This window comes from Nannospalax galili, unplaced genomic scaffold (assembly GCF_000622305.1).
Source record: "Nannospalax galili isolate Female #2095 unplaced genomic scaffold, S.galili_v1.0 scaffold803, whole genome shotgun sequence".
NCBI lineage: Eukaryota > Metazoa > Chordata > Mammalia > Rodentia > Spalacidae > Nannospalax > Nannospalax galili.
In genome coordinates this window covers 1,130,731-1,143,099 of record NW_008349354.1, presented here as the reverse complement: position 1 = coordinate 1,143,099, position 12,369 = coordinate 1,130,731, and the positions used below count along the sequence as shown (strand labels likewise).

The 12,369-nt window shown below is 41.8% G+C and overlaps 1 protein-coding gene across 1 annotated transcript in view; it reads left to right on the top strand.

Moving 5' to 3' along the window:
- The window catches only part of Adgrf1 (adhesion G protein-coupled receptor F1), a 61,791-nt gene that overhangs the window by 37,728 nt on the left and 11,694 nt on the right, over positions 1-12,369 (top strand). The window contains exons 11-12 of the mRNA XM_017801571.1: positions 5,801-5,989; positions 9,253-10,626. Of these exons, the coding sequence (XP_017657060.1) occupies positions 5,801-5,989; positions 9,253-10,626 (1,563 nt within the window). The remainder of the gene's footprint in view (positions 1-5,800; positions 5,990-9,252; positions 10,627-12,369) is intronic.

Below are 12,369 nucleotides of genomic sequence, written 5' to 3'. Positions count from 1 at the left end.
CTTTAAATATTTAAAAATTGCATTGTAGAGCTCTTTAATGTCTTTGGTCAAGTTTATTCTGAGATATTTTTTTTTGCAGCTATCTTGAAAGGGAGTGTTTCCATGTACTCTTTCTCTGATTGTTTGTTATTGGTATATAGAAAGGCAACAGATTTTGGAGATTAATTTTGTAATCTGCCGATTTACTGAAAGTGCTAATCATTTCTAGGGTTTTCTGGTGGAATTTTTGGCATCTCTTAGATATAATAGCATATTGTCTGCAAAAGGGATAATGTGAGCTCTTCTTTTCCAATTATTATTCCTTTAATTTCCTTCTCTTGTCTTATTGCTCTTGGAAGAGTTTCCAGAACTATGTTAAAGAGGAGTGGAGTTCCTGGACAGCCTTGTCTTATTCCTGATTTCAATGGGAATGCTTCCAGTTTTTCTCCATTTAGAATGATGTTTTCTGTGGTTTTGTTGTATATGGTTTTAATTATGTTGAGGTATGTTCCCTCCAGTCCAATTCCCTCTAGGACTTTGCACATAAATGCATGTTGAATTTTGTCAAAGGCCTTCTCTGCATCTATTGAGATGATCATGTGGTCCTTGTCTTTGTGTCCATTTAAATGATTTATGATGTTTATTGACTTACATATTTGAACCATCCCTGCATCTCTGGAATAAAGCTGACTTGATCATGGTGGATGATCTTATTGATGTGTGCCTCTATGTGGTTTGCAAGTACTTTGTTGAGAATTTTTGCATCTATGTTCATTAAGGATATGGGTTTATAGTTTTCTTTTTTGGTTGTATCTTTACCTGGTTTGGGTGTTAGAGTGATGCTGGCTTCATAGTCGGAATTTGGAAGTTCTCCCTCCATTTCTATCTTTTTGAATAAATTATGTAGTATTGAATATAGATCTTTTTTAAATGTCTGGTAGAATTCTGCTGTAAATCATCTGGTCCTAGGCTTGTTTGTACTGCTGTTTCAATTTCCTTATGTATTATGGGTCTGTTTAAGCTATTGTATATTCTCGGTTTAGTTTTGGTGGTTTCCATGCTTTTAGATACCTATCCATTTCTTTTAGTTTTTCAAATTTAGTAGCATATAGGTTTTTAAAGTATTCCCTTATAATGTTCGTAGAATATAGGTTTCTAAAGTATTCCCTTATAATGTTCTGGATCTTTTTGGTGTCTATTGTTGTTTCCCTTTTCATCTCTGATTTTGTTGATTTGGAGGTGCTCTTTCTTTCTTTTGTTTAACTGGTATAGAGGGTCTGTCAATCTTGTTTATCTTTTCAAAGAACCAACTCTTGGATTTGTTGATTCTTTGTATTGTTTTCTTTGTTTTTATTTCATTAATTTCTGCTCTGATTTTTGTTATTTCTTCTTGTCTGCTGGGTTTGGGTTTCATTTGTTGTTGCTTTTCAAGTGTGTTGAGTTGCAACATTAAGTCATTTATTTGTGTTCTTTCTGATTTTTTGATGTAGGCACTTAGAGCTCTAAACTTCCCTCTAAGGACCGCTTTCAGAGTGTCCCAGAGGTTTTGTTGTGTTGTATTGTCCCTTTCATTTAGTTCCAGGAATACTTTTATTTCTTTCTTAATTTCTGCTTTGACCCATTCATCATTTAGGAGTGCGTTTTTTAATTTCCATGTGTTCATGTAGTTACTAGGGTTTCTTCTGGTGTTGATTTTAAGCTTTATTGCATTGTGGTCTGATAGAATGCATGGAATTATTTCAGTTGTTTTTGAGGTTTGTTTTGTGCCCCAGTATGTGGTTGATTTTGGAGAAAGTTCATGGGGCTCTGAGTAGAAAGTATATTCTTTGGTGCTTGGGTGGAATATTTGGTAGATGTCTGTTAGGTCCATTTGATGTATGGTATTGTTTAATTCAGTAGTCTCTCTATTAATTCTCTGTCCTGTTTACCTATCTAATGGAGACAATGGGGTATTTAAGTCCCCTGCTATTAATGAATTGGTATTAATCTAGATCTTAAAGTCCTGTAGTACTGTTTTTATGAAGTTGGGTGCCTTTATGTTCGTGATTGTAATATCTTCTTGGTTTACTGTTCCTTTGATCAGAATGAAGTGGCCATCTTTGTCTCTTCTGATTAGTTTTAAAGTCTATTTTGTCAGATACTAGAGTTGCAACACCTGTTTTTTTCTTAGTACCATTTTCTTGGTATATTTTTTTCCATCCTTTCACCTTAAGATAGTGCCTGTCCTTGAAAGTCAGATGGGTTTTTGCAGACAACAAAAAGATGGGTTTTGTTTCTTAACCCATTCAACTAGTCTGTGTCTTTTGACTGGGGAGTTCAGTCCATTGATATTTAAAGTTATTAATGAACGATGTGTATTGAATCCTGTCATTTTTTAAATTTCTTTTCACATTCTTAGTGTAGGTGTGCATTTCCACAGTTATACCTTCATTGAGTTTCTTTCTGTAACCCCTTGGGTATAGTTATTCCTTTCTTCAGCTCTTTGTATTGCTTTAAGAACTTTCTGAAGAGATGGTTTTGTGGACATGAATTCTTTCAGCCTATTTATGTCATGGAAGATTTTTCTTTCCCCTTCGACTATAATAGACATTTTGGCTGGGTATAGTAATCTGGGTTGGCATCTGTGCTCATTTAGAACTGGGAATACTTTGGTCCAGGCTCTTCTGGCTTTCATAGTTTGCACTGAAAAGTCAGCTGCAATCCTGATGGGTTTTCCTTTATATGTGACTTGTTTTTCTTTTGCAGCTTTCAGTATTGTCTCTTTGTTCTGTACGTTTAGTGTTTTTACTATGATGTGCCAAGAAGAGTTTCTTTTCTGGTCCTATCTATTTGGTGTTCTTTTTTCTTCTTATATTTGTTTGGGCATGTCTTTCTTTAATTTGGGGAAATTTTCTTCTATGAGTCTGTTGAGGATCTGGTTCATACCATTGTCTTGAGATTCTTCTCCTTCCTGTATGCCTATGATTTGTAAGTTTGGTCTTTTTATGGTGTCACAAAATTCCTGCATATTCCATTCTTGTTTTTTCCTAAATTTTTCATAATCTTTGCTTGAGTGGTCTAATTTGTCCACTTTATCTTCCAGTCTTGATATTGTTTTCCATTTCATTCATCCTATTGGTGAGGCTTTCTCCTGTCATTTCTAATTGGCATATTGAGTATTTCACTTCCTTCTCCATTTCAGCTTGAGTATTCTACAATATTTCTAACTCTTTTCTGAATTCATCCAGAAGTTTGTCTCTATCTTCTTTTAGGCCTTTGATTTCTTTGTTTGTGTGTTCTTTAAGTTCACTGAATACTTTTATCACGTTTATAATTGTTCTTTTGAATTCCCTGTTCTATGTTATTTCTATGGTGTTCTCATTGTACTCCTCTACAGGATTGTTGGTGGGAATATATTATTTTGATTTTTCATGCTATTATTTTTTTTCAGTGACTTTGACAAATGGATTTCTTTTGTAATTTCTGATTCTTGTATGAGACTCAAGCCTTTCTTTGTTGAGTTTAGGTTTGCTTCTTTTTGTAAACTTTATGTGCCCTTGTGGTTTACTTGTTGGGCATGAAGAGTTGGTTGGTCTAGGTTTCAGGTTCTCTCCTTAGATTTTATTTTGGAAGGGCCAGATGGCTTTCATCCTGCTGCTCAGGAATTCCCACAGAGACCCAAATCAGATGAGGATCAGATGTTCTCAGGCTTTCTCCTAAGGTCTGGATCCCTCCAGGAAAGATGCTGGCCTCGGGAAGTTGAGGGCTGTGCCAGTCTGGGACCAGGGCCTGTCTCAGGCATACAAAGGCAAGGTGGGGGAGGGAACAGGCCTCAAGGGCTCCCAGGGGACTAGACCTAGGAACTGGGTTGGTCTGGGTGCAAAGGGTCAGGAAGCAGTGGGGAGTCTGGGCCAAGAGGGCAGTCCAGAGGTCTGGGGTGCCAAGAGAAGAAATGGTCCAGTGCCCACACTAGGAGGAGAGATGGGGTGGGGGAGCTGGGAGGGTGAATGAGGCTGGGGGAGTCAAGGCACAGTGAGTGCGGGGTGGCACTTACCCAGGAATGAAGCTGGCCCCAGGAAACTGGTGGCTGTGCTGCCCAGAAATGGAAAGGTGATGTGAGGGAGGGAACAGGCCCTGAGGGCTCATGGGGACTAGAGGGAGGAACTGGGTTGATCTGGGTGCAAAGGGTCAGAAAGCAGTGGGGATTCTGGTTCAAGAGGGCTGTCAAGGGGTCTGGAGTGCCAAGGGAAGAAATGGGCCAATGCCCAAGCTAGGAAGAGAGACCAGGTGGGGGAGCTGGGAGGGTAAATGAGGCTGGGGGAGTTAAGATGCAGTGGGTGCTGCCAAACTTACCCAGAAAATATGCTGGCCCCAGGAGGCTCTCTCTAGCTGTTTTAAAGAGAGGGAAAGGAGGAAGTAAATGGTGAGGACTAGGGGCGCTCGAGTTGTAGGAAAGAAGGTCTTTGAGACTGACCCACAGATTCTGCTCTGCTAGTAGTAGATACTCTGTGTTTAGCAGAACTTCCATCGCAGCCAGAGGCCCTGCATCGGGAGCCCCAAGAGTGCTACCTATGAAAGCACTGTGGAACGTTATTTTTCGCTTCCTGCTTTCAGTATCTCATCTGCAAACTGGGGCAGGAGGTGGACCCTATACTCGTGTCCGTCTCTCATTCATAGCCTCTGGAGTCTATTTTTGCTCTGTCCTTTCTTGCCTCTGTTCTGAACACAAGTAGTGGCTGAGACTAGTTGATCCCAGGAGGTGAGGGCGGGCAGATCCCAGTGCCCTTGGCAGAGAATGCCACAGTGAACTGAGAAGAGCAACGAGGTCACTGTGGGATCTGGAATCCTGGGTGGATGCGTATTGATGAAAGCAAACACTGCAGTCTTCCAACTCATCCCAGCAGAGCGACGCAAGTAGGAGCCTGAAAGCAGGAAGGGAAGCTAAAGCCAATGCCACAGTGGAGCCAAGACAGCCCAGTAGTCAAATCTAGGCACGTGTCCACGTTTCACCCTACACTGTGTGTATATAGCATGGGGTTAATACTGGCAGACCTTAGTCCTGGGAGTGCCACTTCGTTGATGAGGGCTTCTTGAAATGCCACCAAATCTCACCTAGCACCAGTTCCTGTATAATTTGAGATAATGCTTATGTAAGAATGTCTTTCAGAGAATTTTTTCAAATTTTAGTTTCGTTAGCTTTAAAATAACAATAATAACCAGCCATCATGGTGGTGCATGCCTTTAATTCCAGCATTTGGGAGGCAGAGGCAGGCAGATCTCTGGGAGATCCAGGTCAGCTCAGGTTACAGGGAGACCCCGTCTCAAAAATCAAACAAAAACAAAAAACAAAATAAGGATAATAATATTAGCTCCTTTAAAGGATATTTACAGGACTCAGTCACTAAATCTCTGTTAAGCATTTAATACAGCATCTAAAAACAGTTACTCCCAACCATGTTTATTATCAGCACTGTATAATTTTTTAAATTTTTATCATTTAAATTTTATGTGTATGAGTGTATTGCCTGCATGTATGTAAGTGTACCTGCATTGTGCAATGCCCACAGAGGTCAGAAGTGGGCATTGGATCCCCTGTAACTGGAGTTATGGACAGTTGTTAGCTGCCATATGTACACTGGAAGTCGAACCCAGGTCCTCTGCAAGAGAAGCCAGTGTTCTTAACCATCGAGCCATCTCTCTAGCCCCAGCACTGTATAATTTGTGATATGCTGTACCATGCAAATGTTAGTTCTGTGGCCAAAGCATTTGACTTAAATTTGATGATACAGAAGGATTTCTGGTCTTTTTTTCCACCTAGAACCTGACCATTTTATATTTTTAGAACTTCAGTGTGATTGTGAGCAATATCACAGAGGCAGACGTGTCATCCTTGGTGCAAAATCTTTCCACCATCATTCAGCAAAACCCCTCTACTACAGCTGGGAATCTGGCTTCAGTGGTGTCAATTCTCAGCAACATTTCATCCGTGTCACTGACAAAGTCTTTTATGGTGTCTAATTCAACGATGAAGGTATGGTTTCCCTGTTTTTGAAGGACTAACTCTATTTAAATTTTATTTTATTCTTATATTTTTTGAGATAGGGTCTCCATGTAGCTCTAACTGACCGGACACTTGCTGTACAGTCCAGGCTGACCTCAGACTCCTGGTTACTATCCTGGTGTAGCCTTCTGAGTGCGGAGATTACAGGCGTGTACCACTGTGCACAGACTGAAGGGCTCACTTTAGATAGCGCATTTGGAGGAGGAGAAATATGAGCCTGAATGATGGGGGACTCGTAGCGAGGACAGAGATGCCATGTGACAATCCTCTTGGGAGCTTCATTGCTTTTTCTAAGACATACAGGGAACTCTGGATCAACAGACTAAGTTCAAAGGGAAAGAGCTGCCCCGAGCAGGCTGCCTGTGCAGCTTCAGGTTTAGAGGGAGGGAAAAGCTTTGTGCTATTATCCATGAGTGCCAGTTTCAACTCTTTTTTTTCTCCATGCTGGAGATTAAACCCATGGCCTCAGGCCTACTAGTCAAGCACTCTGCTACTGAGCTACATCCTCACTCCTTAATGCGTGTTTGTAATCCATAATTATTCTTTTCTGTGGCTGTGAGCTCTAATCTTAGCAGCATGTATTTTAAGAACTCCCTTCTCTTGGTTGTTTTAATTTAGATATTTTAAAATAGAGTTTAAAATTTATTGATTTATTTATTTTTATTTTATGTGTATGAATGTTTTACCTGCATGTGTGTAACTGCACCTGTGTCATGCAGTGCTTGCAGAGGTCAGAAGACAATGTCAGATTCCTTGGAACTAGAGTTACAGATGGTTGTTAGCCACCACGTGGGTGCTGGGAATTGAACTCGGGTCCTCCGCAAGAGCAGCCAGTACTCTTAACCACTGAGCCATCTCTCCAGCCCCCAAAATGGAATTTAAAATGACACAATGTTATTTGCTCACTATAAGAAAGCCAGTGTTGGGCATGTAGTACAGACTTGTAATTCCAGCAGTTGAGAAGCTGAGGCAGAAGAATTGTGAATTTGATGCTAGCCCCGGCTTTACAGTGAATTCAAAGCCATCCTGGGTGACATGGCAAGACCATCTCAATAAAAGAAGAGGGAAAAGAAAGAAGGAAGGAAGGAAGAAGGGAGTGAGGGGAGGAAGGAGAAAGATAAGTAAGCAAAAAGAAAAATAAATGATTGCAGTCCCACCATTTGAGAAGAGCTACTGCTTATATTTTGGGTACTGCTCAGAGTGTCTGAGCAGTGACACACAGCAAGCACTTGATAAATATTTAGTCAGCATGTATGCATTTTCATATGCTACCTACTACATAATTGTACCTTGTACTTAACTATATACAGCAAACATGATGTCAACTGGGGCAGTGACTAAGAATAAATTAAGTTCCTTGAATTAAAGAAAAGATGCTCAGATTCAGATTCGCTTTTCCCATTTTGTTTACAGAAGACTAAAATGAAAAGGTACAAAAAGTATAAATATAGGGGCTGGAGAGATGGCTCAGCGGTTAAGAGCACTGAGTGCTCTTGCAGAGGACCCGGGTTCTAGTCTCAGCAGCCACATGGCAGCTACGAACCGTCCTTACTCCAGGGAATCTGAAGCCCTCTTCTGACCTCCACAGAGGACAGGGGTACACTCACATACATGCAGGCAATACACTCATACACATAAAATAATAAAATAAAATACTTTTTAAAAAATATAAATATGAAATGAACAATAAAATGAAACATTTAAGAGAAACCAGAAATTCCTCAGGGCCGTAGAAGCAGCATACTGGGTCAGGCATGAGGGGAGGAAGCTGTGTTCATAACACTCAGGAAACTGAGGCAGGAGGAGCATGAGTTCAAGGCCAACCTGGGCTACATAACAAGACTCTGTCTCATAAAACAACAAACAAGGGGTGGGAGAGATGGCTCAGCGGTTAAGAACACTGGCTGTTCTTGCAGAAGACCAGGATTCAAATCCAAGCACCCACATGGCACTTAACAACTGTCCATAATTCCATTTCCAGGGGATCTGATAGCCTCTTCTGTCTGCTGCGGGCATTGTATGACATGGGTGCATTTACCTACATGCAGGCAATACACGCATACACATAAAATAAGAATAAATAAAATATTAAAAGAAAGTTTCAAAAAAAAAAAACCCAACAACAAACAAGTAAACAAAAATGCAGGAAAAAGTAGAAAAAGCACACGTGAGATTCTGGGCTAGAGGACAGGGGTGGCTGGGTTAGGGTAAAATGTGATAGATCCCTGTAGCTGGGAACCAGAGTCATAAACAGGACAGCCCTGTGGGAGAAAACAGCGACGTCCAAGGACCTCCTTGGAGAAGGAATCTTTCAAACTGTCTCATATTCTAAAAATATTTATTTTTAAGTACATGCACGTGTGTGGGTATGTACACACGTGAGTGCAGGTGTCTTCAGAGGTTCCCTGGACCTGGAGTTCCAGGCAGTTGTGAGCTGCCCTACATGGGTGCTGAGAACTGATCTCAGGCTCTCTGCAAGCCCAGTACATGCTCTTGACCTCTGAGCCATCTCTCCAGCCTGCAGCTTTAAAGGCCACAGAGAGCTTCAAGGCTGCATTGTTGCCTGAGTCTAGTTTTTCAGGATTGCTGTTTCATATTCTTACACAGTAAACAACAACAAAAATCCCATGAATCAAAACGTAGACATCTAGGGCATGAATTTAAAAGTTCTGATGTTAGCGAAATAAACAAAATGGGAATGTTGTTCAAAGTCAATGCTTCTGGTATTCTAGGATGCTGATTCATCCATGCTGCAGTGAAACCTCACCATGATGGCAAATGACTTGTGATGAACCCCCTGGAACTGAGTTTGTTTCTTTTAAAATTTTATTTCATTTATTTTTGTGTATGTACCGCAGTGTGTGTGTGTGTGTGTGTGTATGTGTGCGTGTATGAGAGCAAGACAGACAGAGAGAGAGAGAGAGAGAGAGAGAGAGAGAGAGAGAGACAGAAGACAACTTGTGAGTCCCAGGTCTTCAGTTCTCTCTACCATGAGGGTCCTGGGAATCAGACTCAGGTCATCAGGCTTGGCAGCAGGTGCCTTTACCCACTGAGCCATCTCTTCAACTTGACCCAAATTTCTTTATCAGAACATTTCGATTGTATAGAGTGAAAGAGCTAATGTAATTCATGAGTTTTACTGTGACCATCAATTCACCAAGTCTATGGCCATTTTTCCTATACTTAGTAGGAGTGACTGCCCACTCTTAGTGACTTTGATCCTTGTGTTTCAGGATGTCATCAGCATAGCTGACCATATTCTGAATTCAGCCTCCATAACTAATTGGACAATTTTATTGCAAGAAGAAAATGGTGCCAGCTCACAGTTACTAGAGACGTTGGAAAACATCAGCACTCTCGTACCTTTGACTGCTCTTCCTCTTAATTTCTCTCTAGAATTCATTGATTGGAAAGGGATTCCAGTGACCCAAATCGAATACACACAGGGTTATAATTATCAGGTTGAAATGATCCAACAAAATTCCTCCCTTCCCATCAGAGGACATATACTTATTGAACCAGACCAATTCCAGAAATCCTCTCTAGAAAGTATTATCAGCATGGCTTCCTTGACTTTCGGGAACATTCTACCCATTACCCACAGTAGGAATGCACAGGTCAATGGGCCTGTGATATCCACGCTTATCCAAAACCATTCCATCGATGAAATTTTCCTGAACGTCTCCAAGCTAGAGGCAAACCTGAGCCAGCCTCTCTGTGTGTTTTGGGATTTCAGTCACTTGCAGTGGAGCAGCGCAGGCTGTCAACTAGTAGATGAAACTGCAGACACGGTGCTGTGCCGATGCACTCACCTGACCTCCTTCTCCGTGCTCATGTCACCCTCTGTCCCCCCTGAATTTGTCCCCATAGTGAAATGGATCACTTACGTGGGACTGAGCATCTCTATTGCAAGTCTCTTGTTATGCCTGATCATTGAGTCTCTGTTGTGGAAACAAACCAAGAGAAGCCAAATCTCATACCTGCGCCACATTTGCCTGCTGAATATCATCCTGTCGCTCTTGATCGCTGATGTTTGGTTTATTGTTGCTGCGGCTGTGGACACCACCGTGAGCGCTTCTGGAGCCTGCATAGCTACAGTGTTCTTCACCCACTTTTTCTACCTTGCTTTGTTCTTCTGGATGCTTGTGCTTGGCATTCACCTGGCTTACCGAGTCATCCTTGTGTTCCATCACATGGCTGTGCCTACCATGATGGCTATTGGGTTTGGCCTGGGCTACGGGTGCCCTCTCATTATATCCGTCATCACCATCGCAGTCACCCAACCTAGCAATAACTACCAAAGGAGAGACATGTGTTGGCTTAACTGGTCCGATGAGAGCAAACCTCTCTTGGCTTTCGTCGTCCCTGCATTGACTATTGTGGTTGTGAACTTGGCCGTGGCACTGCTAGTCCTCAGGAAGCTCTGGAGGCCGGCGATTGGAGAAAAACTGAGTCAGGATGATAAGGCTACTGTCATCCGCATGGGAAAAAGCCTCCTTACTCTGACCCCGCTGCTAGGGCTCACCTGGGGCTTTGGCATAGGGACAATGGTGGACAGTCAGCGTCTGGCTTGGCATGTTCTTTTCGCTTTGCTCAACGCTTTTCAGGTAGGAACCCTAAAAATGATGTGTCCTATTCTTATGTGATTGGAATGAGTCTAGAGACCAGGTTGGTAGATGGAGATGACCCCATCTTCTGAGTTCCAGCAAGTCTATAACACAAAGTTTATAGAAGTAGTGAGAAGATCAATCCACCCATTTTCTTCAACAGTTCATATCATGCTAAATTAGGAGAGACTTCTCCAGTAATCCGATTCATGGCTTAACATCCATCAGACTTCACATAACTCACATGAATCCCTCTTGCAGTTGACTCAGTTTTATTTCTCTTGTGCAAAGCCCTGACAAAGCCTAGAGAAAGGGAAATAAATCAAAAGTGCTTGTTGACCTTGGCTAGTGCAAAGCAAGTCCCTGGAATGGCATAAACAAAGGCCAGCAACCTAACACCAACAGCCAGACTTTGTAAATAAAGTTTTATTAGAATACAACCACATTCATTAATGTACATAGGGTCTCTGGTCCTTTTCTCTCTAATAGCAGAGGAGTTGTGACAGACACTAAATTATTTTGTAAACCCTAAAAGACTTACAATCTGGTCTTTACACAAAATGTTTGTGATCCTTACTATTAAGGATGGTTCGTCCGTCCCATAGCCAGAGAGTGTTCAGAGTAAATGGAGAAAATAATCCTTAGGTTTTGATGTATCTGGAAGGAAGTCTTCAATCCTGATTTATTCCAATTATACCATCTGGGCTAATGACTCGGGGAAATGGTAGTCACTCATTTGCGTTCTGGAGTCAAGTGTGTTTTCTCTTAAATTTACCAACTATACGCAATCCAACAAATTACTTGCTCTCTCTGTCCCTCCATTCTCTCAGCTGATGAGTGGAGACCTAGTAGCATTTATAGAGCAACTGTAAGGATTAGGTGAGGTAAGTTAGCACTTGGCATGGTGCTTAGAAAGTTTTCCTAAAGCACCTGGTACTCCAGCATTCAACATAGCAGTGAGTGTGCAGGCAGCAAGTAGTACAGATTGCAGTCGCAGAGAGCATGTGCTGATCATGACAAGCCTGGGGACCTCAGGAAGGGCAGGCTCATGAACAGTGTGCTATTTGAACAAGTGTCAGTGAAAGCTTCTCTGACTGGGAAGACTTCATTGTGGAGGAAAGTCTTTGCCAAGGTTTTCCATGAGTTGTACTTGAAGGGAGAGTTACCAATAGAGGCCACCTCCCTCCTGGTCATAGCACATACTGGACTTCAGTGCCTGCTGCTGTCACAGGTACATGGTGAATGCTTATTAAATGCCTGGTCTAAAGAAAAGCCAAGACACAGAAGCCAGTGGGAGCTATTTGTTTGGGGCTCTGAATGGCACTCTAGCAGAGAATAAAGCTTCACACGCGTTTACAGCTTCGTTTGTTCATTTACACACTTGTGGAAAATTGCCCTTGAGTACGTTGTGCTGTGCCAGGCACTGTGGAGCTCACATAGTGTTCTTGCCTTCTAGGAGCCTATAGTCTAGAAGGGAGGAAGAGAAGAAAACCAGTTCAACCTGGGTGTATGGTGCACACCTGTAATCCCAGCACTCAGGAGGTAGAGGCAGGAGAACTGAAAGTCTGAGGCCAGCCTGGCCTAAGCAATAACTATCAAGTTAGCCTGGGTTATAAGATAAGATCTTATCGCCAAAAAATAAAACAAGTTCAACATTGGAAACTTAGGTGACCTAACAGCACAAAAGAATTATATAAAGGATTTCTTATCTGGAAAAGAAAATACAATGCATGTGATTTACCT